Source organism: Eublepharis macularius, chromosome 2 (assembly GCF_028583425.1).
Source record: "Eublepharis macularius isolate TG4126 chromosome 2, MPM_Emac_v1.0, whole genome shotgun sequence".
NCBI classification, from domain to species: Eukaryota; Metazoa; Chordata; class Lepidosauria; order Squamata; family Eublepharidae; genus Eublepharis; species Eublepharis macularius.
In genome coordinates this window covers 153810839-153832593 of record NC_072791.1, presented here as the reverse complement: position 1 = coordinate 153832593, position 21755 = coordinate 153810839, and the positions used below count along the sequence as shown (strand labels likewise).

Here is a 21755-nt window from a genome sequence, read left to right as displayed (position 1 = left end):
TTCCAAAACTGTATGATACTATACATTTGATTCTGTTACTTTGATTTTTAAAAAAGTCCTCTGACAAATGTTCTGCATCCTGAAAATTCTTCTTAAAGCATGCTGTGGGTCAGTAAGGTCCTGAAGTCATAGCCCATGCAGCAATGTACACAGCATTTCCAGGCTGCTCGATGAACAACAACCAAGAAGGCAGCACCACCCCATTGACTGAACAAGGAGGTCATCTTGGAAATTCTGATTTGCCTGGTGCAAGCACTGCTACATTGCCCTGCACAAATATGGAAGAGTAACTTCACCAACCAATGCAGACACCTTAGGCCTCTGCACAAGCCAAGTATTTGTACTATATAGGCCAGGCCATTCCTTCCAATTCTGTCAATAAGATGTCTGGTACTTGAGGATGTGGGGCTATGTCTCCAAGCCAAACTATGAAAGAGAGTCAGGGCCACTGAAGAGATAAGAACTGGTTCCCTAGAATGTTGTACACCAGGTCATCATGGGGACTTGGAAGGTTCCACTGAAGGATAGTTGCAACATACTTGTAGGGACAGGGAACCTTTGTTGGGGAGGAATGATGGTTGTTGGCAACTCTGAAGGCAGGCAATTTTAAATATCAGTCTGCCCCAACCTCTTCATCTAGCAGCAGTACCTGTCCTAAGACAGAAAAAGCCTCACCTTACAGCTAGTCTGCCTGCAAACACTCTGCTAAGACAGACAAAAAGTAATTTATATCAAAACAACAGCGATGGGGATGTCAGTTCATAGAAAGCAACTGGGAAAACCGGAGCAGGGAGAGCAGCAGATGTTTTACCAGTTTGGAAGGCAATGTAATGTTGTGGGGCCTTCTACAACCATTTGACTGAAACCAACTATTAGCCCCTGGCTACAGCCAGGTTGGAGGAAGAATTCTGCAATAAGAAGGCTTCTCGTATTCTGCAGCCATTAGTCAACTTACCAGCCCTGTTGGCCACGTCACCCAGTGATAAATTTTGGTGGTTTTGACGGATGCGGAAGGTGAGAGCTGGGCCCACAACACTGCAGGGAGAGATGTCTTAGGTTACGAGGGTACTATTTACCCATTCAGTTTCCTTCTCTGTCACTGGTTGCCAAGCAGGATGATAAGCCATTAAAAGGTCTTTTTTAAACAGAAGGTTACCTCAAGATATCATTAACCTGCTTCAGTTGCTAACCAGAAGCCAAAGTTTGTTTTCACTCAAGACCAGCTGTGTTTCACCTCAGGATCAAAAGCCATACCACAATAATTATCTTGAGTACATATTGCTGGGCCATGTTCCAAATTCACCACACAAACACACACATAACATAACCGAAGAGAGACTGGGGAGTATGGCCAGAGTAACTACCCATGTTTATTCAGGATTACAGAGCAGAATCAACAGCTTCCAAAACCACCTCAGTTAACCCTAGCTAGAACAGGTCTTGACAAATTTTCTTTGGCCTTAGAAGCAAGCCAAAAAAATTAAGAGTCAAACTTTAGTGGTTTGTATTTTAATGACCATATTTTCTAATCACTGCTACCACAAAACCTCATCCTAACCTCTTCACAGTTTCCTGTAATTTTATTTAAGGCCTGACAGAACTGTTGTAGTATGTGTAAATACAGGTGTCACCTTAGTGGTCATCATGACAAAAAAAAGCTAAACTAACCCTAGCCTAACTTTCCGCCAATTTCTCATAATTCCATTGCTGGTTTAAAAAAACTCAATTTAAATGAATACTGGAGCCAATATAAAAACAACTGCTTAAGAAATGAATTCATCCATCCACCATCACTGAATACTATAAAGTTAAGTTTACATATAAGCGAGCAGTGACAATAACTTTATGCACATTACTATTTATGTCATACAACAAAATGTTCTGAAACAAAATGATAAAAAAGCTTTGTACTTCTAAGAACTGCTGCGAGACAATAAAATCATTACTAAAAAATACTAGGTGCCACAATGAAGTTTCTAACCTGGCATCTTAGATCTGACAACCCCTCTGCTAGACAAGCATGCCCTCATCCAGTATTGAGAAAAATCATTTAAAGTCATGGGGATATCCCAAAGACCCTTCACTCGGGTATCTTCCAGGGGTCTACAGCCTGCCTCTCCAAGGTCTTCTCTCTTTTGAGGCACCAGAGAACCACACACTCTAGTTCCCCATGGATCATCCCAGGACCACTCAGTAGAGAACTCCCCCCACCCGTTCTCACCTGATGTTGATGAAACTGGCAGTCGACAAGTGCACATGTTCAGCCAGGATCTCCAGAAGCCGGATGCCAGCAGCAAGACCCAGGGGCCTGCAGTTGGTGGAAGAGGAAGTAAAGACCCAGAGGGACAGTATGCATAGGAGACACAATAGGCGATGGAGAGCAAGTGGATAGCAGTCTGTCCCCATCCCCTTATCAGCCATTCCCAAGCACCAAAGTAAGAAGCCTTAGGACTGTGTGTGAATTGGCAAAAAGGCAAAAACTTTTATCACTCTTTAATCTAGGCCTCATCTTCACCCCAGCCCCTCAGGGCCTTCAGATTCCACCCAGATCGTATCATCCCTCCCCTTTAATAAAGCACAACCCACATTTTTTTTCGTCTTTTCCCTCCAACTATAGATAAGTTTATTACTTAATATTTTCTTTACCAAATACAGGACCTATTATTGGCATATATCAATGCCAATGCCAATATACAGGACCTATTATTGGCATGCTGATGCTTCTGACTAGATTCATTTGGGATGATATAATACACATTTGTCTAATACTTCATAGCTATGTTACAGTTGTCTATTTTCACCTGTTATATGGAAAATATCCCTCCCACACACACACACATTGATCCTCCCTGTATTTTTCTTGGCCCTTTCCCCTCTTTTCCATGCCCTGCCCCCTCTCACTTCTGATCGGTGACAATGTAGCCATATTCCTCAGCAGCCAACGCTGTCTCCGGCTGTTCCTCGGCCCTGCCAGGTCCCCCTAATGCTGAACGGCTCTTCTTCACAACCACCTGCCCCTCAGGACCAGTTTTGTCCCCCTCACCAGGCTGCAGGGGCTCAGGCTGTTCTGGGGAAACTGTTATCGTCCATTCTTTGGCCTTGGTTGGACCAAGGGCCTCAACCTGAGCCAGAATCTGCCCCTCAGTGGGGTTAGAACTAACATAGCTCTCTTGAGAGGGTGGCGGTTCCAGCTCATCCCCATGTTGCATTTCAGCTTCTGTTACCTGAGGAGAATGATTACAAATAAAAATAGCACTGATACAGGACTTTTGAATGTCAAAAACACTTCACATATAATATTGTATTGTAAGCTTTACAAGAACCCTGTAAAATAGGTCATAAATAATTATTATTCAGCTGAGTCTGAAAGAGAGTAGGTAACCTAAGGCAACCTAGTGAGTTTGTGACTGACAGGTAATTCAAGCAAGGGTGTTCCTGAGCTGGAATTCAATCTCTTAACCATCATACTATACTGGAGAAAGACATAACCACCCATCAGCCAAGCAAGTATCCCATAGTTACCACCACAGTGATTTTACTCTATGCTGTAACCAGCTCTACAGATCCCCTGATTTTGAAACTGCAGGCCTTCCATCATCATCTTTGGACTGGCCAGCTCTGCCATGTGATGTACCACACACCTTTTTCTCCTTATCACAGGCTGTCCACCTAGGAACTGGTTATGAGAAACATACTATAGGCTGTAACCAGCAAAGCCAATCTTGGTAAAATTTACACCGCAGAGAATACCTTCTTTCATCAATCTCATATTCAGATAACCTCCAGTTTAGTGGGGAAGAAATGTATTTTAAGAGGTCCTTGAGACACTGCCCTAGGCATCTAGGAAAAGCACTTACCCGCTTAAACTCTGGGGTCTGGGGTCCAAGCCCACCTCCTGAGGAAAGAATTAGACATAGGAATAGCTTCATTTTAAAATATCCATCTCCTATACAGCCAAATTTATCTGGGATCATTCAAAAGGACACCTCCTCCCAGATGAATCTGCCCCTCAGTTAAGAACATTCTCAAGCCTTGTGTTATGTGCCTCCATTTTCAAAAACCAAGTCAGGTGAGCATCAGAGAGACATCTTTTACCTGTTGTGTCACCAAGACTCTGTAATTCATTCCTCAAGAAGGAGTTTTGCCTGACACCAAATCTATATTTTAGGCATTTGTAAAAATATTTTTATTTTCCCAAGCTTATTGTCTATTTGTCTTTTTCTGCTTCATTTTAGTTGGATCTTTAAAAATGACCAAATGTATGAATGAATGGCTAAACATTAGGAAGAATCTCCTAACAAAAGAGTGGAATACACTTCCTTGGGAGGTGATGAGCTCTCCTTCCTTGGAGGTATTTAAGAAGAGGCTAGATGGCTATCTGGCAACAATGATGATTTTATGACTCAATATGAATGTACGCAAATCAGGAGAGGGAGGGCATGAAGGGATGAGCCAGTGATAGGCTCTTGTGGCCCTTTCTTACATGCTCACAGTAATGCCAATCATCACTTTGGGGTCAAGAAGGAATTTTCCTCCAGGTCAGATTGACTGGGTATCCTGGATGGTTTTTGCCTTCCTCTGGGTATAGAGCAGGGGTTACTGGAGGTGGTGAGGGGGGTGGGGAAATAGCTGTGAATTTCCAGTACTGTGCAAGGGGTTGGACTAGATGACCCTTGGAGGTACTTTCCAGGTTTCTATGATGGAAGTATCATTTTCTTTCTGCTGGCTAATTGATACTTACACTTCCTATGTTTCTAACTTACTCTGTTATGGATACTTTTAATGATATTATCATCACTTCTGTTGATATTAGTGCTGTTGGGTTTTTATTTCTGTGTGCTTTAATGAATATTGTAAGCTCCTTTGGAAATACTTTATTCAGAATGAAGGACATAAATATTTTAAAGTAAATAATAATACGTAAGGCGAAAGATCTTGGCGCTCAAGTCTGTCTGAAAGTCACACTGTCCCCATTATTCCCACAAGGGTGGCTGTAGTTCCAAATAACATAGGAAAGGCATTTTGCATAAGCTCAGACATAAGTTCTGATACTGAAAGACAGGTTCCAGATTAAATTCTTGCTCAGAATTATCCCTGGCTTCAGACTATGAGTCAGATTAGTAAAAGAATAGAATAGCCTTTCTTTATAACGCAGATGCTGTTCTATGCTATACCCAGACACAACCCTTCCCTTCCCCCCTCCCACATAGCCAACCCAAGGTTCAGTAGCTTTTCTCCCAGATCTTCTTATACACCTCACCATTCTTACCTGGACTTTGAAGGAGCCGGAGCAGACCGATGAGAGAGCTGAGCTGCTGGGAACTGAGGTCCTTTAGTCTGATCCCATAGCTATCAAGCACTGCTGAGAGTCTCTGTATAGATTGATCTGTAGATAGGTTGGTAGAAGAGATTAAATATTTTGCTGTTGTTTTTCAACAGTCACCAGGCCTTCAGCACTCAAATAATAAGCTATAAAGGTTCGGGGGGTGGGGGCAGGGTTGGGATTTAATTGCAACACAGGGCAGAAAGGCCTTACTTGGTTCTGCCAGGGGTGTCCAGGGTTCCTCTCCATCTTCAGAGTGATCGCCATAGTCCTGAATGGAGCCATCTGTCCTGGAATCCTGTGTGTGTTGTTGATCCCTAGTGCTGGATTTACCTGTCTGCTTCTGAGTCAAATAAAGTGCTCCCAAATCTTGGAAAAGCTGGCCTCCATCCAGTCCCTGCTGCCCCCTATATGAAGGGGCAGTGCCGACTCCAAACAGGCTCTTTGAGGCAGCAGCTCGGTCCAAGAGTATGGGGGCCTCCGGGTTCCGAGGGTTGGAGTTGTCCTGGAATGGGCCGTCTGAGTAGCCAAACTGAAAAAGGAGCACAGGGTGGAAAAGTCCCTAAATGCACTGAGTAGATAGGCCACCAGGCAAGGTTCACATCAATTTCTCTGGGGTACCAAATCTAAAATTAAAATTACATTTAGAATAAAATTTGACATTTGAAATTTAAATGGAAAGCATAAAATGTTTAAGTGGAGAAATATGATGTATCTATAAAGAGTTCATAGACAGTTATTTACTCACTAACTATATAATAATGCTCATTAGAGCTATACTTCTAAGCAGACTTTCTTTTCAGGTAGAGCTGTATCTCATTGATAGAGCAGCAGTACCGAGTGCCCTAGTTTAACCCCTGGCACCTCCATTTTAAAAAGGGTTCTCAGAAAATATCAAGTCAGATTAGGACTCAGCCTGGTAAACCAATCAATGCTATGAATCAGTATAAAGACAACTTCAGATTTTCCTTGTTGAAAAATCCTTATATTTAAAGGTTTTAAAGTGAAGCTATTTAAAATATTTTAAAAATAAATATTTAAAAATAAAAGATAACCAAAGGATGAATGGATAGCTACTTAGGATCATTATTTTTCAACCAATACTTCCTATGAGTAGTTTCTTCAGTTGGCTGAGGATGTTCCCTGAGGTATTACAGCTGCAGCGTTGATGAACACACACCTGGTAGTGAGGGTAGGAGGAAAGGAAAGCCTCCTTATAGCCGATCTCGGGGTGAGAGGGCAGCAGCAGCTCCAGATACCGCTGCAGGAGTGATGGAGGGAGAGGGGGCTGGTGAGAAGCTTGGAAGGAGGCAGGCTCAGATGGTAAAGAAGATCTTCTGGGAACCAGGTGGATTGGTGGGAACCTAGGAAGAGAACACTCAGTCAACTGCAGGACGGTTGGTTCATAAAGTATGCATATTTTGTCCAACTTTGCTGGAAACATACTGAATGCTAAAGCAACAAAGAGTCTCGTGACACCTTCAGAGCTAAAATATACTTTGGGGATGAGCTTTTAAGAGTCAGAGCCTACTTCACTGGGAGTGATCTACACACATTCTGACGGGAGCATTTATTCTTTTGACTATATCTTTTTTGTGCTTTGTAATGTAATTCATGTTCTGGGATCTTGTGCCTTCTGGCCTCTCTTTGTAACAATCCTACTGCTCCTTTTCTCTTGTAGAGATTTGTATGCATATGTATCATATCTCTACCAACAGAACACAACATCTAACAAAGTGGGCTCTGGCTCATGAAAGCTTATATTGCAATAAATTCATTTGTCTTTAAAGACTCTGTGTTCTTTGGCTTTAATAGACTAGCAGGCTACCCTTCTAGAATTTATCTTGTATTTATCTTGTATGCTAGGATCTTATGACAGCCACTGCCTCCAAACTCACTCTCTGCAAGAAAGGCCTCCCCAGCACTACACAGTCAGCATTATTACTCTAGTGTCCACAGTACTATTGCTCAGTAAATGGGAACAGCATTATGGGAATCTCTGTTTATGCTGCTTCTTGCTAAGCCTCGGTAAGGTTCTTCCCCTGCATATCACCCACATTGATCCCCAGCTTCCCATTAGGATTCTTGAAAGCCCACCACCTCCAAGTCAGCTGCACCAGTTTCCCTTTTCTTGAACATCAGCAGATCTTATCCTTAGCTCAGAAAAACAGAGGCCAGAATGATTGCTCAAACTGTCAATGTCTTTTTTTTAAAAAAAAATCTGCCATTACGAATGACAAAAGAACGGCTATCAGCTAAAATCCACTTACTCTCCACTAGGTATCACCCAATTCTTGCCCACAGATATTGGCAAAAGAGTAACAACAGCTACCCACTCATGTTTTCTAACTTGTTCTCCTGACCTGTCCTCAGACACCAAGTCCCGTGAAGGGGGAAGGTGAACTGTAGGGATGCGTTCCATTTCTCGGGAGATCACGTATTGTGTGATGTCATCCTGCCATGATAAACCTGTCATGAAGATGAAAAGTCACAGTGTGGCCTGGCGGAAGCAAAAAGCCAAGCACTGAATCCAGCCCTGAACAGACATTCCCAAACAATGTTTTGAAGACAACAAGAAGGCAAGAAGAACATCCCTCTGAATATTTTCTACCATTTTGAGCAGTACTGGCCCATTTTCTCAGCTTATGCCCATTCCTCCTTCTCAGACTGGTGACCACTCACCCTGTGTCATAAGGTGCCGGAGCACATCTTGTAGACGCTGGAGCACAGGTGCCGTGACTTGGAAGTAGGGCCGGTCTTGCAGTGAGCTTTCCTGGCACTGACCAAACAAGCCATCTGCAAGTACAACATGGTCATAGGGCTGCCAACTTGCAAGGCATGCAGAATGGTAATAAGTAGGCTGACACGCGAGCAAGGAGGAACTTCAGTGTAGCGTGTCTACACTGTCTACATAATATGGTTTGAGCTAACTGAAAGAGAGTGTTCCCTTGAATGGTAGATACAGAGATACAAAGGGAAAACAGGTTTGTCCTGTAGGGTTAAGCAAGCTACCATTCCTTCCCCCTGCCCCAAAGTAGAGTTATATTACTATATTGCAATAATTAAACTGTATAATTTATTTTAGTATCAAGGAGCATTTGAAGAATATGTGAGCTCCACATGAAGTAAGCTCTGGGTTTATCCATAAGGGCTTTTAGATAAGCCACTAATGTACAGAGTGCCTCCCCACACAGAAAATATACTTCAACAAATTGAGGAAAGCCAGTTTACAAAACTCCCAGGAGATGCTTTCCATTTCCAAAGCAATCTTTAAGAACCTACTTGTACCCCCCACCTCAGTTCATTTACCTTGCACACAGACTTCCTGCTGGGAACATAATCTTCTATCAAACAGGCAGCCTGGAAAAAGAGACAGAGACAGGTCAGAGTTCCCCTGACTGAGAGATGATAAATTTAGGAAAGATGATTTTCTTCATAGTCCACCTTTTCTGGTGAGAGTCAAGGCATATCACAACTAAAAACAATGCAGTAAGCACAGTATAATAGATACAACCAAGCTGAGTGCTAGCCCTACAGCAGAAGCCGAAAACCCACTTGGCTATTGGGACCATGCTTAAGCAAGGCAGTCCACCTGAGAAGACATGCCCGGATGCATCCTATCCCTCTGATCAGTCTTCCTCCAGCCTTTAAGAGCCTTCCTCCAACTTGAGTGGCTCTTCAGTTGAAGGAAGGCTCCTTAGTTTTGAAAAGGACTTTAGACTTGGCTGAGCAGAGTGTTGGGATACCACTAAACTTAAAATGTTATGTTGCTAGTGACAATGTACTTATCTGCACAGTTGGTTTTAATTGGTTCTGGCCCCATACACTTCAATTTATCCCCTGAGTTCTACACACATTCATTTTGTCTTTAGTTTTCGCTTCAGGTCTCTCTCTCTCTCTCTGTCTCCCCTCTCACTAGGGTTGCCAGCCTCCAGGTAGTGGCTGGAGATCTCCCGGAATTACAACTGGTCTCCAGGCCACAGAGATCAGTTCACCTGGAGAAAATGGCTACTTTGGGGGGTGGACTCTATGGAATTATGCCATGCCAAGGTCTTTTCCCTCCCCAGACCCCACTTTCTCCAGGTTTCACCCCCCAGATCTCCAGGAATTTCCCAACTTGGAGCTGGCAACTCTACCTCTCACAGACACACCATTTTTTCTCAGTTCTTTTGAGACCACTTTTACCCTGATCTTTTAAAAAGCTGGTTCTGAGTCGTCTTTGTTCCTTGCTCAGAATGTTTATTTCAGTTTTGTTTGTCCTGCCCACTCCTACCTGCCTCCAACACACTTTTTGAAGATTGGTTGGTTTGTCATAATCAAAAAAATCCCTCCCTCCATCTTCCTTTCCTGCTCCTGGTTTCACTTTCAATCTTTTTTTTTAAATCATCAGTTTCATAATGTTATAACAACTTAATGTTGTAATAGTAGGGCTGAATCCATACTACCGTCGTTCTCGCGGCAGTTTTTCGCTTCCGCAGCACCATTCCTTCATCTGTTCACACGCATCGTCTCCGAAGCCGTCATTAATTCGGCATGGCGTCGCCACAGCCCATTGCACTTTCGCCGCGGGTTATCTTTTGATGAATAACTGCCCTCCATTGAATTCCGAGCCTCTCTTGACCCGCCTCCCAATGAAGGAGTAATTCTCCGCCTTTGTCCCCACCCCTTTTTTAAAAAAATAAAAGAGTACTGTGTCGATATGGCGACATCTCATCATATTAATCTCATTTTAAAAAAGCGGGCAGACCTCAAATATCAGAGGAACAATTTCATATGTTAATTCAATTTATATATTTGGGGGGGGGGCATCCACATGATACTGAAATCACGGCTCATGTTACGCCCAACATGGACTGTGCCGACGAGTTAGGCACAGATGTCAATTTTCCAAAGACAAAATGAAGCTCTGCTGTGGGATGCTGCTGTAGGTGATCATGAACCGCTCACCCATTCCCGGATGATTTCAACCAGCATGCAGGCTGTGATGTTCCAAGCGCTCATCGTAAGTGTCTCGGTGATTTTTTAAAATATATTATATTAATGGTGTCGTTGTATCATTGAACCAGGATGCTTACTCATCGATATAGGGTCAATTTGTCTTTTTTAAAAAATAAAATAAAATAAACCGGGGCCGTTCGGGTTTTTCCCGCCCCTGGATGCATCTTTTTAAAAGGGGATGTGATCATCTGATTGCACAGGAGAAACGCTGTTCCAGGGGTAATGTGGACAAACGAACGAAGACTGCACAACAACTGATGATACAATCATTGCACGAGAAAAGCGGGAGCTAAGGTAGTGTGGAATCAGCCTAGATGCAGCAGGTTCTCTGAATCCCCAGCTTTCATATAAAAAAAAAGACTCAAGCCTCTTCCATTGAGAGGATATAAGGGGAAAGTCATATCTCCATAACAGAAGGGGCTAGAGACTTACTTTGGGGCAGGGGGAAGGAATAGCTTCATCTATTATTATTACAATGTTAGGTTGTTATAAAATTATAAAATCAATGTGTGTTTTTTAAAGTGCAAAAGTTGAGGACTGTGCTGGGGCTTAAGCATGTGCTAAAAATTAAAAAAGGGAAGGAGTGCTATGACACCATCAATGATGCCACCAATGACAACAGCACTCTTGCTCGAAAATCCTGGTGATTGAGGGCGCATGAGGAAGAAAATAAATCCATGCCACAACTGTTAAAATGCAGAGGAAGGGTAGACATGTGAAAGAACTGCACATCAGTGCTTGTGGATCAGCTGCTAAGAAAATCAGGAATAAGTGGGGTGTGTGGGAAAGTCCAATGTCTTTCACATACAGTAGGAATGTCTTTATGTCCAAATGTCTTGGATTCAAGCGTCACAAATTTCATCTACTAACTTTAATACTGAACTACTTAGATGAGAATTATCAACATAGTAACTATTGTAAAATCTCAGTTGCAGCAAAAATGTGAATACGACACTAGAAAACAACATCTCTTCTGACAACTGAGGAATGCATCTGACAAAGGGGGTTCTAGTTCCCAAAAGCCTATGCTAGAATAAAAACTCTGTGTCACCTTTAAGACTTGTATTTATTTTTATTATGGAAGGTAGGGTTGCCAGCTCCAAGTTGGGAAATTCCTGGAGATCTGGGGGGTGAAACCTGGAGAAACCTGGAGAAAGTGGGGTTTGGGGAAAGGACCTTGGCATGGCATAATTCCATAGAGTCCACCCCCCAAAAGTAGCCATTTTCTCCAGGTGAACTGCTCTCTGTGGCCTGGAGACCAGTTGTAATTCCGGGAGATCTCCAGCCACTACCTGGAAGCTGGCAACCCTAATGGAAGGCTTAATCAAGGTACAGGATGTTGGTAAAATAGATCAGGTTAATGGCTAAAGCAGGCAGAAGAAACAAACATGCATTCTCAATTGATTGGGGAGAAAGAGAGACTGAACTTATTTGCTACTACTGCACGCATTATCATCATCAATATATCGAATCCTTAACCCAGACACATCTGAGGATACTTAAATCTGGAGACTGGAACTGTGAACGGACAAGACAGATCTTTCTACAAACCTAAAAAATGCCCCAGGTTTGCAGGAAAAAATCTGAAATCCAAAAAATATAAATTGTGAGATATTAATAAAACAAGCATATGTAGGTGTAAGAAACAGATGCCCTCACTGGAGTCTTTTTCTGAGGCCTCTCCCACTTAAGAACGAATGCAGCTTGGGGAAACTGAGGCAAGGAACATTGTGCAACAGAGTCGGAGGTGTTTTGAGAAGCCCAGCCATCAGCTGGTCCCTGCAAGCTGCACAACTGGCATTTCTCTCTAACTTTTTTAGAATATTTACAAGTTAAAAGTTTCTTGATGAGAAGAATATTACAAATCTCAGGGATAAGAGCATATACTGAGTTTGAATGGATAATGCCTAAAAAAGAAAATAATCAATTTGCTCCTTTATGATGCTCTACTAGTTTTTTCATAAAATAATAACTATCACTCTAAGTGGAATACTATGTTAGGTCATGAAATCTCTGATCGTAAGGGAATTTAAAATGACACAAGGACAAATATTTTCTGATAGTTTGCAATGTAAAGAAAATATTCTCAAAATGAGAAAGGGTTTGAGAATGTTTAGCTCTTACTTTAGTTGATGTTGGTTTTGTGGATTTAAGGATGCTGAATTTTACCATCTTTGGAGCCGCTGTCCACAGGCCATTAAACTTCAGTGGAATATACAGGAATTATTAAAGAAAGGTTATGCAACTGATATACTTTTACTCCAGAGCTTTTAAAATTAAATAATGTACTAAATATTCCTTATCAAAAATGAAATATAACACTCGATGCAGTTACTGCTGCTATAATTTATGCCAAGCATTGGAAAAATAAATTTGTAGTTAACATTACAGAATGGAGGGGAAAAGTTTTGATGGTAAAACTTACAAATTTGCAATGAGGTGGAAATATGTTCCAATTAGAATCTTAATGTAAAAACTTTCTTAGTAATTTAGAGAGAAGTTAAGATGCTGAAAATAATTATATTAATATGACTACGTGGATTGTTCTCTTTGAAGTAATATAAAATTTTATTTACTAAATAAATTATGCAAAAAACAATAAAAAGGAATAAAAGAAATGGATGTCCCTCACTGGCCATTGCTAGGCAAGCATAGCAGTTTTGCCAGAACTCCAGGCTTGGTTTCTGTCAGGGAGAGGCAGAGGCAGGGCCCTTTCCAGGGCTGTTTTGGCCTTTGAGTGAAAACTCATTGGGGCCAGGCCTCACAGCAACCATTTGTTAACTTGATGCCATGCAACTTGCATTACTCACCTAGGCCTGGCTCTTTGCTACTGTTCAACAACAGCCATTCTAAGAAGGCTAGTGGGGTTTAATGGTTAGAGTTTCAGACTAGGATCTTGAATCCTCATTCTGCCATGGAAACTCACTTGGTAACCTTAGGTTACACGTTCTCAGACTAAGTCACCTCACAGACGGGTGGATTGGCCATTAAGAGCAATGAAATGCTTCCCAGTGGGCTTATGGTCTCCTTACCATGCAGGTGAGGGAGGTGGCGGTGCCCAATACAGCTGAGCCCTGTATGAGGCATCTGACCCAGTTGAGCTCCTTATGATGTAGGCAAGGTGATGTGCCCAGTTTGACCTGCTCAAAGTGAGATGTGGGAGAAAGCATCCGGCTCGGCCTGCCTGAGCCCCACTTGAGGTGAGATGAAGGAGGCAGTGCCCAGCTCTACCTGCCCAAGGCAAAGGAAGCAACTCCTGTTCCACCTAAGCCCTGGGAAAAACCAGAGAAGCAGCACCCAGCTCCCCCCCCCCTCAAGCTCTGTGCAAGGTGAGGAAAGTGGCACCCAGCCAACTGGTTAGGTAAACTGCCTCTTTATTCCTCCTTCTCCTGTTTAGGAGGGTAGGGCTGGGCTGGTGTAGGGGCCCCTTTCCAGGGTTTTTCACTCCCAGTCTGCCCCTGCTCACAAGCATTTTCTGAGGAGAAAACAGAGCTGAGGAGAATAATGTCAAGTGCTTTGGGTTCCTCTTTGTGGACAGAGGTAGGAAATAAATAAATAAATCTGAAGGCGAGGAAGCAGATAAAAGGTTGGTGGGCGGGAGGAAAGAAGAGTAGAAAACAGAAAAATAAGAAATTGAATTTGTCATGAGGAGGGAAGAAGGAAATAGTGTGGGGAAGGTGGTACAGGGGAACAACGTCCCGCTCACAAGTCCTTATAGGTGCCCCACTTTGCAACTGGGCATGGCTCAGTGACTGGCACCCACAACTGGGCTATAGTTTTCCTGGGTAGAGACAGACAGGTATAGGGAAGGAAAGAAAACTGGAGAGATGCAGTTAAAGTTAGGTTTTCTGATGGATGAGGAGATAAAGGGGAAAGGCTGTGGGGGCTTTCAAGAGAGGAAAAGGGGAAATAGTGGGAGAGCGGGAAATGAGAAGCTTGCCTTCTGCAAGTCCTTGCAGGTTCCTGCTTGTAATTTTATATTGATGGAGAAAAAAGAAATAATCAGACTGCAACATGCCAGGTAAAGTATACATCTAAAATTATCTTTGATGCCAGGGTTGTCCCTGATTGGTCCAAAGCAAGAGCCTTTATTGCCACACCTTAATAATCAGTACAGTTAGAAGAATCAGCATCCAAATGGAAGTGGGTAAGACATGGGCACAAAGCAATTATATTGTGAAATGGAAAATAAAACTGAAAAATTGTCCAATTTTTATTTTTCTACAGGTAAGAGAATAAAAATATCACCAGAAACTTTGGATAACCTAGCAACTGACTCTCCAAAATTATATATAAAAAATGTGTGCATTTTGCAGAAAGTCTTATTCCCTTTAAAAACGGCTCTTGGAGAGATAAGAATAGGAGAATGGAAGAGGTAATTGAAATAATTAAATCACTGGAAATGGTAAATCTCAACACCTAGATAGGTCTCAATTTTATAGATTTTTTTAAAAAGGAGAAACTGGCATTGCAGCCATTAATGAGATATTGAAATAAAAAGGCACCCAATACCTGGAGGGAGATACAAATTGAAGTAATATTACAAAGCAAACAGACTGTGTTTCATCAGACCTGTACCACTTTGAAAGCCAAGATTCAAGCATGTGCAAATCAATTTCAGCAGGTTTTTTTTTTAAAAAGTACCCCAATTACATGAAGATCAGATTCAGTGCAAGTTAGCTTGGTAGCTGATGGATAGCAGCTGCAATCAAGAGAACATTAAGTGCATTTATATCCCCATGAAATCAATTGGGTTTAAGTGCACAGTTAAAAGTGTGATGGGGTAGTCTTGCAAGCTGATGTACTGGCACCCAAACTAATAGCTTAAGGATACAAGTCTGAAAGGATATTGGCAAACTACTGAAGCCAGCAGGATCTCCATCCAAACTGCCAACTATCTGGTGGCTGGAGGGAAAGAGAGGGCTCTGCCAGAATACCAGACACTTTAATAGTCACTCTAATCTCCTTTTCTTTGGAACTAGCCAGCAGTTATTAAGGAGATGCTGAAATGTACCACACAAGTGCCTTAGGTGCACTTGTTTCTGGGCAGTGTCAAAGGACAACGGTCATTTAGACATGGCATATGTCATCCACTGCAACAATTGCCCTGGAGCATTTAGCAATAGTACTAATGCCGACCAAGGTGTTTGAGAGATATTTGGTTATGGACACTGACCCTCAACAGCCTGGACTCAAAGGACACTGTAAGTCACCCTTATTGCCAGTTCACCCAGTTCTAATTGTTTTATGAAAATTCCACATTTAACCTGCTTTCCCTCCAACTTAAGCCAAATCAGAAAGAGATTCCACCTGGGACAGCCCTAGAAAATGCTGCTGTATGTGTACTTATTCTCTGGACTTTAGACATGGATGTTGTCTTTAAGATCTTGATGCCATAAAGGAGATGGTTGCTTTGGTGTGTTGGGCCAAGCCGTAAAGGGCTTTATATGGGTCACCTTCAGGGGCTTGAAATAGGCCTGGAGAGCTACAGATAACCAGGGAAGATGTTAAAGAATAAATCTGCTTGGAAAAAGCCAGCCTTAACAGAACAGAAAGCATTCTGTACCAACGGAAGCTACCTGTCAGTTGTCAATGCCTATTCTGCACAGAGCATGGAATGTGCACCAGAGATCTGATGGCAGGAGCAAAGCCACAATGATACTCTGCTTAATACATTAAGGCAAACATTGGGTAACAGCTACAAGAGATGGAATTGTGTGAGTGTGTGTAGTCAAGTATTACCAAGACGACAGAAGAAAAAACATATTTATGTATGGAACTTTATGGCAAGAATGTAGAAACAGACCCTAACTACAGGTATATCTGTTTCAAGCTCACAGATCTCTGAACACTAAATATGGGTGCAGGCTACATACCACTTGGATATAATCCAGAAGTATGCTGTCAGCCTCCTGTAGCGCCAACCAATTCAGCAATAGTGCTGGGACAGGAAAGCCCCAGAACATGTCCCAAACGGCAGTATACCAACCATTTTGCTGGTAATGCAGCTCTGTTGCCCCACCCCCTCAAAGCATGGATGTAGTTGAGCCAGGCCAGTTCCAGGGCAGTTTTTAGACCACAACACCTTCTTGCCCCTCCCCAAGTAAGTTTCAGCAGTTGTCCTCCTACAGTCCGTACTGTACTGCCCAGGTATACAGTGTGGTTGCTCAATATACTCAAACTGAAATGGGTGATTGCCAACCGCACTCATTGCTGAAGAGCAGAAATTGTTACTTCCGTTACCTACTGCCATCCAGTGCCTTCAAGAGAAATGGCCTCTGAAACCAGCACAACCCTCCTTTATCCCAACTGGCCCCTGGTGCTGGCACATCAACATCTTCACAAGTACACACTGAACTTTATTTGGCACTCAAGTGAAAACGATGTATGCCCCACTTTACTGTTTTGTAAAAACACCAGACACAAACCAGCGGTCAGAGCTGACCATGGTCCTGAAACAGATCAGTAACTATTACTAGCAAAAGGGGGAGTAGAGAACAGATTCTGTAGGAACTAATGCTGGTTGAGCTCGCCTAGCTCTAATTGTTATGGGTTTACCAAGCGAGAGAAAGCTAATGTGGTATAGAGGTGAGAATACTAGATTTGGATCACAGAGACATGGGTTAGAAACCCTACTCAGGCTTACTGGGTGACTTTGGGCCATTTACTCTCTTTTATCCTAAGCTACCTCACAGGGTTCTTGGGAGGATAAAAACTGAAAACAATCCACATATACCCTGAGCTCCTTTGAAAAAGACAAGAGAAATATGAAGAACAAATAAATTTTCAACAGCATCTGTGAATGATTGAAGGAAGGGGAAAAAAACATCCATCCTAAGCCTGCTGATGTGGGGAGGGCGGAATATAAATTGAATATAAATAAATGATTCCTCTCTCCAGTTCTATGCTGACACACTTTTGGGGAAGTTTATTCCTCCATTGCTGCTTGAAAATTGTAATACAAGTGAGGTGAGGAAGTAATACAAAGCCTAGGCAACATAAAATGCTCCCTTCCGATTTGCTTTTTCACATGGTCAGAATCACTTTATGCATGCCCTGCCCTTAAGGCACACTTTTCTTACTTGGAAATTTTCAACAAAACTGATTGCTGGTGTCAGAAAGGAGGATACTGGTTAATAAATTATATTCCCACTTTTAAAAGTGTAAATCTGTTACAACAATCAACATTCTCTAACACAACAGCTGTTGTTGATCATATCATTTGGAGCATGCAAACTATGCAAGCTCAAAAACTGGCACATAAATTGATAATCTTGATTTTTATAGTCTGAGCATACTATTTACAAGGAGACGGGAGTTCACCACAGAATACAGCAAGACGGGTCAATTCCAGGAAATAGATTTTTACATTTTTAATTGTATTTTTAAAATTTTGGTTATGTTCCTGCTATTGTATACTCACTTTTAAAAATAACCTGGTTTAAAATGAAACCTGAACATAATGCAAATATAATACTTTAAAATGTAAGTTATTATGATTATGAATTTATGAAATGCTGTATTTCCATGTAGAGAAACAGCTGAAAACATTTTGTCAGTCATTAGACTGGACTATTTAGGCTCATATTCTTATATCATAGTTTGCTAGTGCAGGCCTGGGACTGGCCAGTCACCACAGGTGTTATCCCCTAAACTGTCTGGATAACCTTCCATTTCCATTTGGGGCTTAGTAACCCCCTAAAACTAGCTTGGGATTATAACCTTCTCTATTATACAACATGGACATTTACCTTACATTTCACAGACATCACCGATGTGCTATGCTTCCAAGTTCAGATACCGAGGGGCAGAATGTGATTGTTATATAACGAAAGACGAAAAGCAGACAACACCAGAAAGGAACATTTGGGAAGAATCTCCTTCCAATACTGATTCCAGAGCACCTGTCTACAAGAATCCATTAGAGCTGCAAGATTATCCTACTTGGTGTCATGAGCATTAAACTGCCTTTTAAAAAGCTATTTTTTCTACATAATTTTCTAGAATAGTAAAGGTTAAATATTCAACAGCAACATCAATGGACTCAAAAGGGTATCACTCTGATTAGAATTGCATTATAAGAAACCTGAAGTTGCATTTAAAAACCCATTTCATTTTAAGGCAATACGATCTTATGGCTATAGTAAAAAATTGAGATGCACTTTTATTTAGGAAACTTCAGATGTGTGGATATGTTAGTCTGCGACAGGAGAACAAAATTTGAGTTCAACAGCACCTTAAAGACCAATTTTTTTCCCAGGGTATAGGCTTTTGTGAGTCAAAACTCATTTTTTCAGATACCATTTAGGATGTTATCTAATAAATAGCAACTGCACTTATATACCACTCTTCTAGACAGATTAGTGCCTCACTCAGAGCAGTGAACAAGTTAGTGTTATTATTATCCCCACAATACAGCTAGGGAGCTGGGGCTGAGAGGAACGGCTTCCCCAAATCCACCTACTGAGCTCATGGCAGATTCAAACCAGTAGAATGCTGATTTGCAGCTGAACCACTTATCCACTGTGCTAAGCAGCAAATGGAATTTTTGAGTTAAAACAATAATTTAAATTGGCCCCTCTCTTCTGGCAGTTTTCAATCCACATACAAAGCCACGTATCACTTGGCTTGCCTTATGAATCTCCACAAGAAAGAAAGAGTGGATTGTGTGCAGCATAAATTATCTGTACATGGTTTCTAACCAAAGACCTATGTAGACAAGGAATAATAGCATGAAGAGTTGACAAACTGGCTTCATGTTGCGTGTGTAGTAGGGGGGCACAATATTATTTTGTGTCTTGCAGAGCTGTATGAAATTCCCTGCTGTGGATGTGTGTTTTACTGGACACAAAGAATTGTTCTGTTACAGCTGAAATCACACATACATTTTAAAGTGCTTGAATTATTACTTGGAAATGGTGGTAATGTGCATTAACTAAATAGGGGGAAATTTTTCTAAGTTATGTTTTCCCCAGTTTAAATGTCAAACATTTATCTAGCCAGTGTGGGAGAAGATATTTTTTCCAGCTTATTGTCCCCTTCAACTAGACTTTGATTCAATTTCATAAAACAGTGCATAATCATACTTTCTGCATTAACTGCTCTTCTGCTCCTAGCAGCACAAAGCAATTGCCTTGTAAACAAGGTGAGCATTCTCATCAATTTTACCTTCACATTTCCTAGTAATACTTTTGCATTAAATAGACTATGCATTCTACTGCTGGTGCAGACACATGGGCTTTTAAACGGCATAAAAATCTATTAAAGTGCCTAGGGTATGTGGAGGGAGAAATACCCATGCCATGCATATACTGGATAGTTTTCCTGGACTTGATCACAGACATGAAATAAAGTGAGGTGCTCATTTTTGTTGTCATTGTTGAAAAGTCAGTAGCAGGGCAAATTCTGCTGCTGCTGCACTCTTTTTTCCTTTGCTGATCTTGCAGTGCCCCCGCCCCCCAATTATTGAACTATTTTACCAACACCTGTTAGCAGTGAGTTAAGGGAAAAGTAAGAAGGCTCCCTAATGCTTGATTAATATTTTATGTTGGAGACAGCTGCCAAATGTCTGCTGTCGGCTCTGAAAGACACAAGGCCATGCAGCAGATGTGCAACCACATAGCTTCCATGAGTTGCAGCTTCCTGGAGTGCATCTACCACCTGTCACATTTCCCCTTCACACTTTATGGCATTCACTGCAGCAAAGGAAGAGATATGTTTGACATGTAAAGTGCAAATGAGTTCAAAGTGTCTTGGTCAGGTGGAGTGACTGGATGAAAGAGAGCTGTAATGTTAGAACTCCGCTACCCAAATCAGAACAATCATATTTGGACATTTGATTCTGCCTGCCATTCCACCACTTTCCAACAAGCTTTGATGGCGAGAGCTTGATGTGCTTACTGGCCAACCTTCCAGGCAGTAGCTCCATTAGAGCAGCTGCACAGATCCATCTGCTTTCACAATGGCAAAGCTGATAGCATACACCATACTTGCAAAAAGAACATCTCCAGAAAGAGAGAGTCATTTGCTACTGGTCAGTAGGGTCATAGCCAGTTTAATTCTCCCTTCACATCCCACAGAGTACTCAGAGTCCAGCTGATCCCACAAGTGGCAACAGTATTCAGCTCATGATGTGAGGGGTGGAGATTCATAACTGTATAATGAAGGTGAACATACTGCTTGGTGCAGGCACATCTCAAGGGTGTGACAGATTGCCCATATGGTCCCAGATTAGGCACCACCTATTTGGTTGCAATAAGAATTCAAATATGGTGCCAACAACCCCAAGTCTACATCCCTACCTAGTCAGGCTAGATTGGCATTAACAACCTTGGCAGGGGGCGGGGGGGGGGGCGGTGTAACAGAAATGAGGCAGGACAAGAACATTTGGAGGAGCCAGCATGACAGATATAGTGACTGAGGACCCTGGAGCAGCCATACAGTCTGCAGCCAGCCTGAGAAACCACTGGTGATTCCAGATGCCTGCTCCTTACAGCCCTATGTCAAAACATTGCCATTGCTTTGAATTGTAACAGCTTTTTATTGAACATGGGAAACTGCCAGGCTTTTGGGGTCCAGAACCTTACGCAGATTGGATAACTTACTTTGGAACCCACATGGGCTGGACTTTTGACGCACTCATCTGCCAGTCATCGTGTTGGAGCTGGTGTGAAGAAGCTGTAGGTGTCTCTTCGCTAGTAACTATTTTTTCCATTATTTCCTTAGCCTGGAAGCTCAGTCTTTGCCAGTATTACCATAGAATTGTGCTTTGTAGTAATAAAGTTATTAGTTGAAGATCATTGTCTCAACTCCTCTTGCACACCTTGACCACAGAGCAGTGCTACCTAATATATTTTGGGGCAGCTGCACACCTGGGCATCTGTCCTAGTACAAGGCGAGGGCCCCTAGATATGGGGTGCATCCAGGGATGGTGGCATGCTATGCAAAGAAACTCCAGCACGCACCTCACAGGCCCGTTGAAGAGAACAGAGCATATGTTTCTCAACCTCAGCCTCCCAAGTGATTCAATATACCAGAAACAGAAGGTCTCACTGGGTGCTGAGGTTGATGAAGGCCCAGAGCCAGTGTGGTTCAGTGGCTAGAGTGAAGGATTAGGATCTGAGCAACCCAGGTTTGATCCCCCCGCTCTACCAAGGAAGCTTGCTGGTTGTCCTTGGGCCAGACACAAACTCTCAGCCTGACCTACCTCACAGGGTTGTTGTGTGGATAAAATGGAGAAGAATGATGTATGCCATTTTAGGTCCCTTTTGGGGAGATTCAATATAAACCAAGTAAAATAAAATAACCAAATAACACTGGTTGCTCAACCAACTTCCATCTGAACCAAACCTCACTTGTTTTTCTGATGCTGAAGCAGCACAGCCAGTAGGAATGTTGAAAGGTAACACAAATGAAGCCACTGCAGTAATAACAG

At 42.2% G+C, this 21755-nt stretch overlaps 1 protein-coding gene across 1 annotated transcript in view; it reads right to left on the bottom strand.

The window, feature by feature from the left end:
* The window catches only part of PTPRN (protein tyrosine phosphatase receptor type N), a 48835-nt gene that overhangs the window by 13110 nt on the left and 13970 nt on the right, over window positions 1–21755 (bottom strand). Inside the window, exons 2-11 of the mRNA XM_054970084.1 lie at window positions 8633–8683; window positions 8006–8119; window positions 7687–7792; window positions 6504–6687; window positions 5537–5855; window positions 5270–5386; window positions 3858–3895; window positions 2902–3224; window positions 2222–2308; window positions 956–1035 (exon numbers count right to left, since the gene is read on the bottom strand). Coding sequence (XP_054826059.1) covers window positions 956–1035; window positions 2222–2308; window positions 2902–3224; window positions 3858–3895; window positions 5270–5386; window positions 5537–5855; window positions 6504–6687; window positions 7687–7792; window positions 8006–8119; window positions 8633–8683 — 1419 coding nt within the window. The remainder of the gene's footprint in view (window positions 1–955; window positions 1036–2221; window positions 2309–2901; window positions 3225–3857; window positions 3896–5269; window positions 5387–5536; window positions 5856–6503; window positions 6688–7686; window positions 7793–8005; window positions 8120–8632; window positions 8684–21755) is intronic.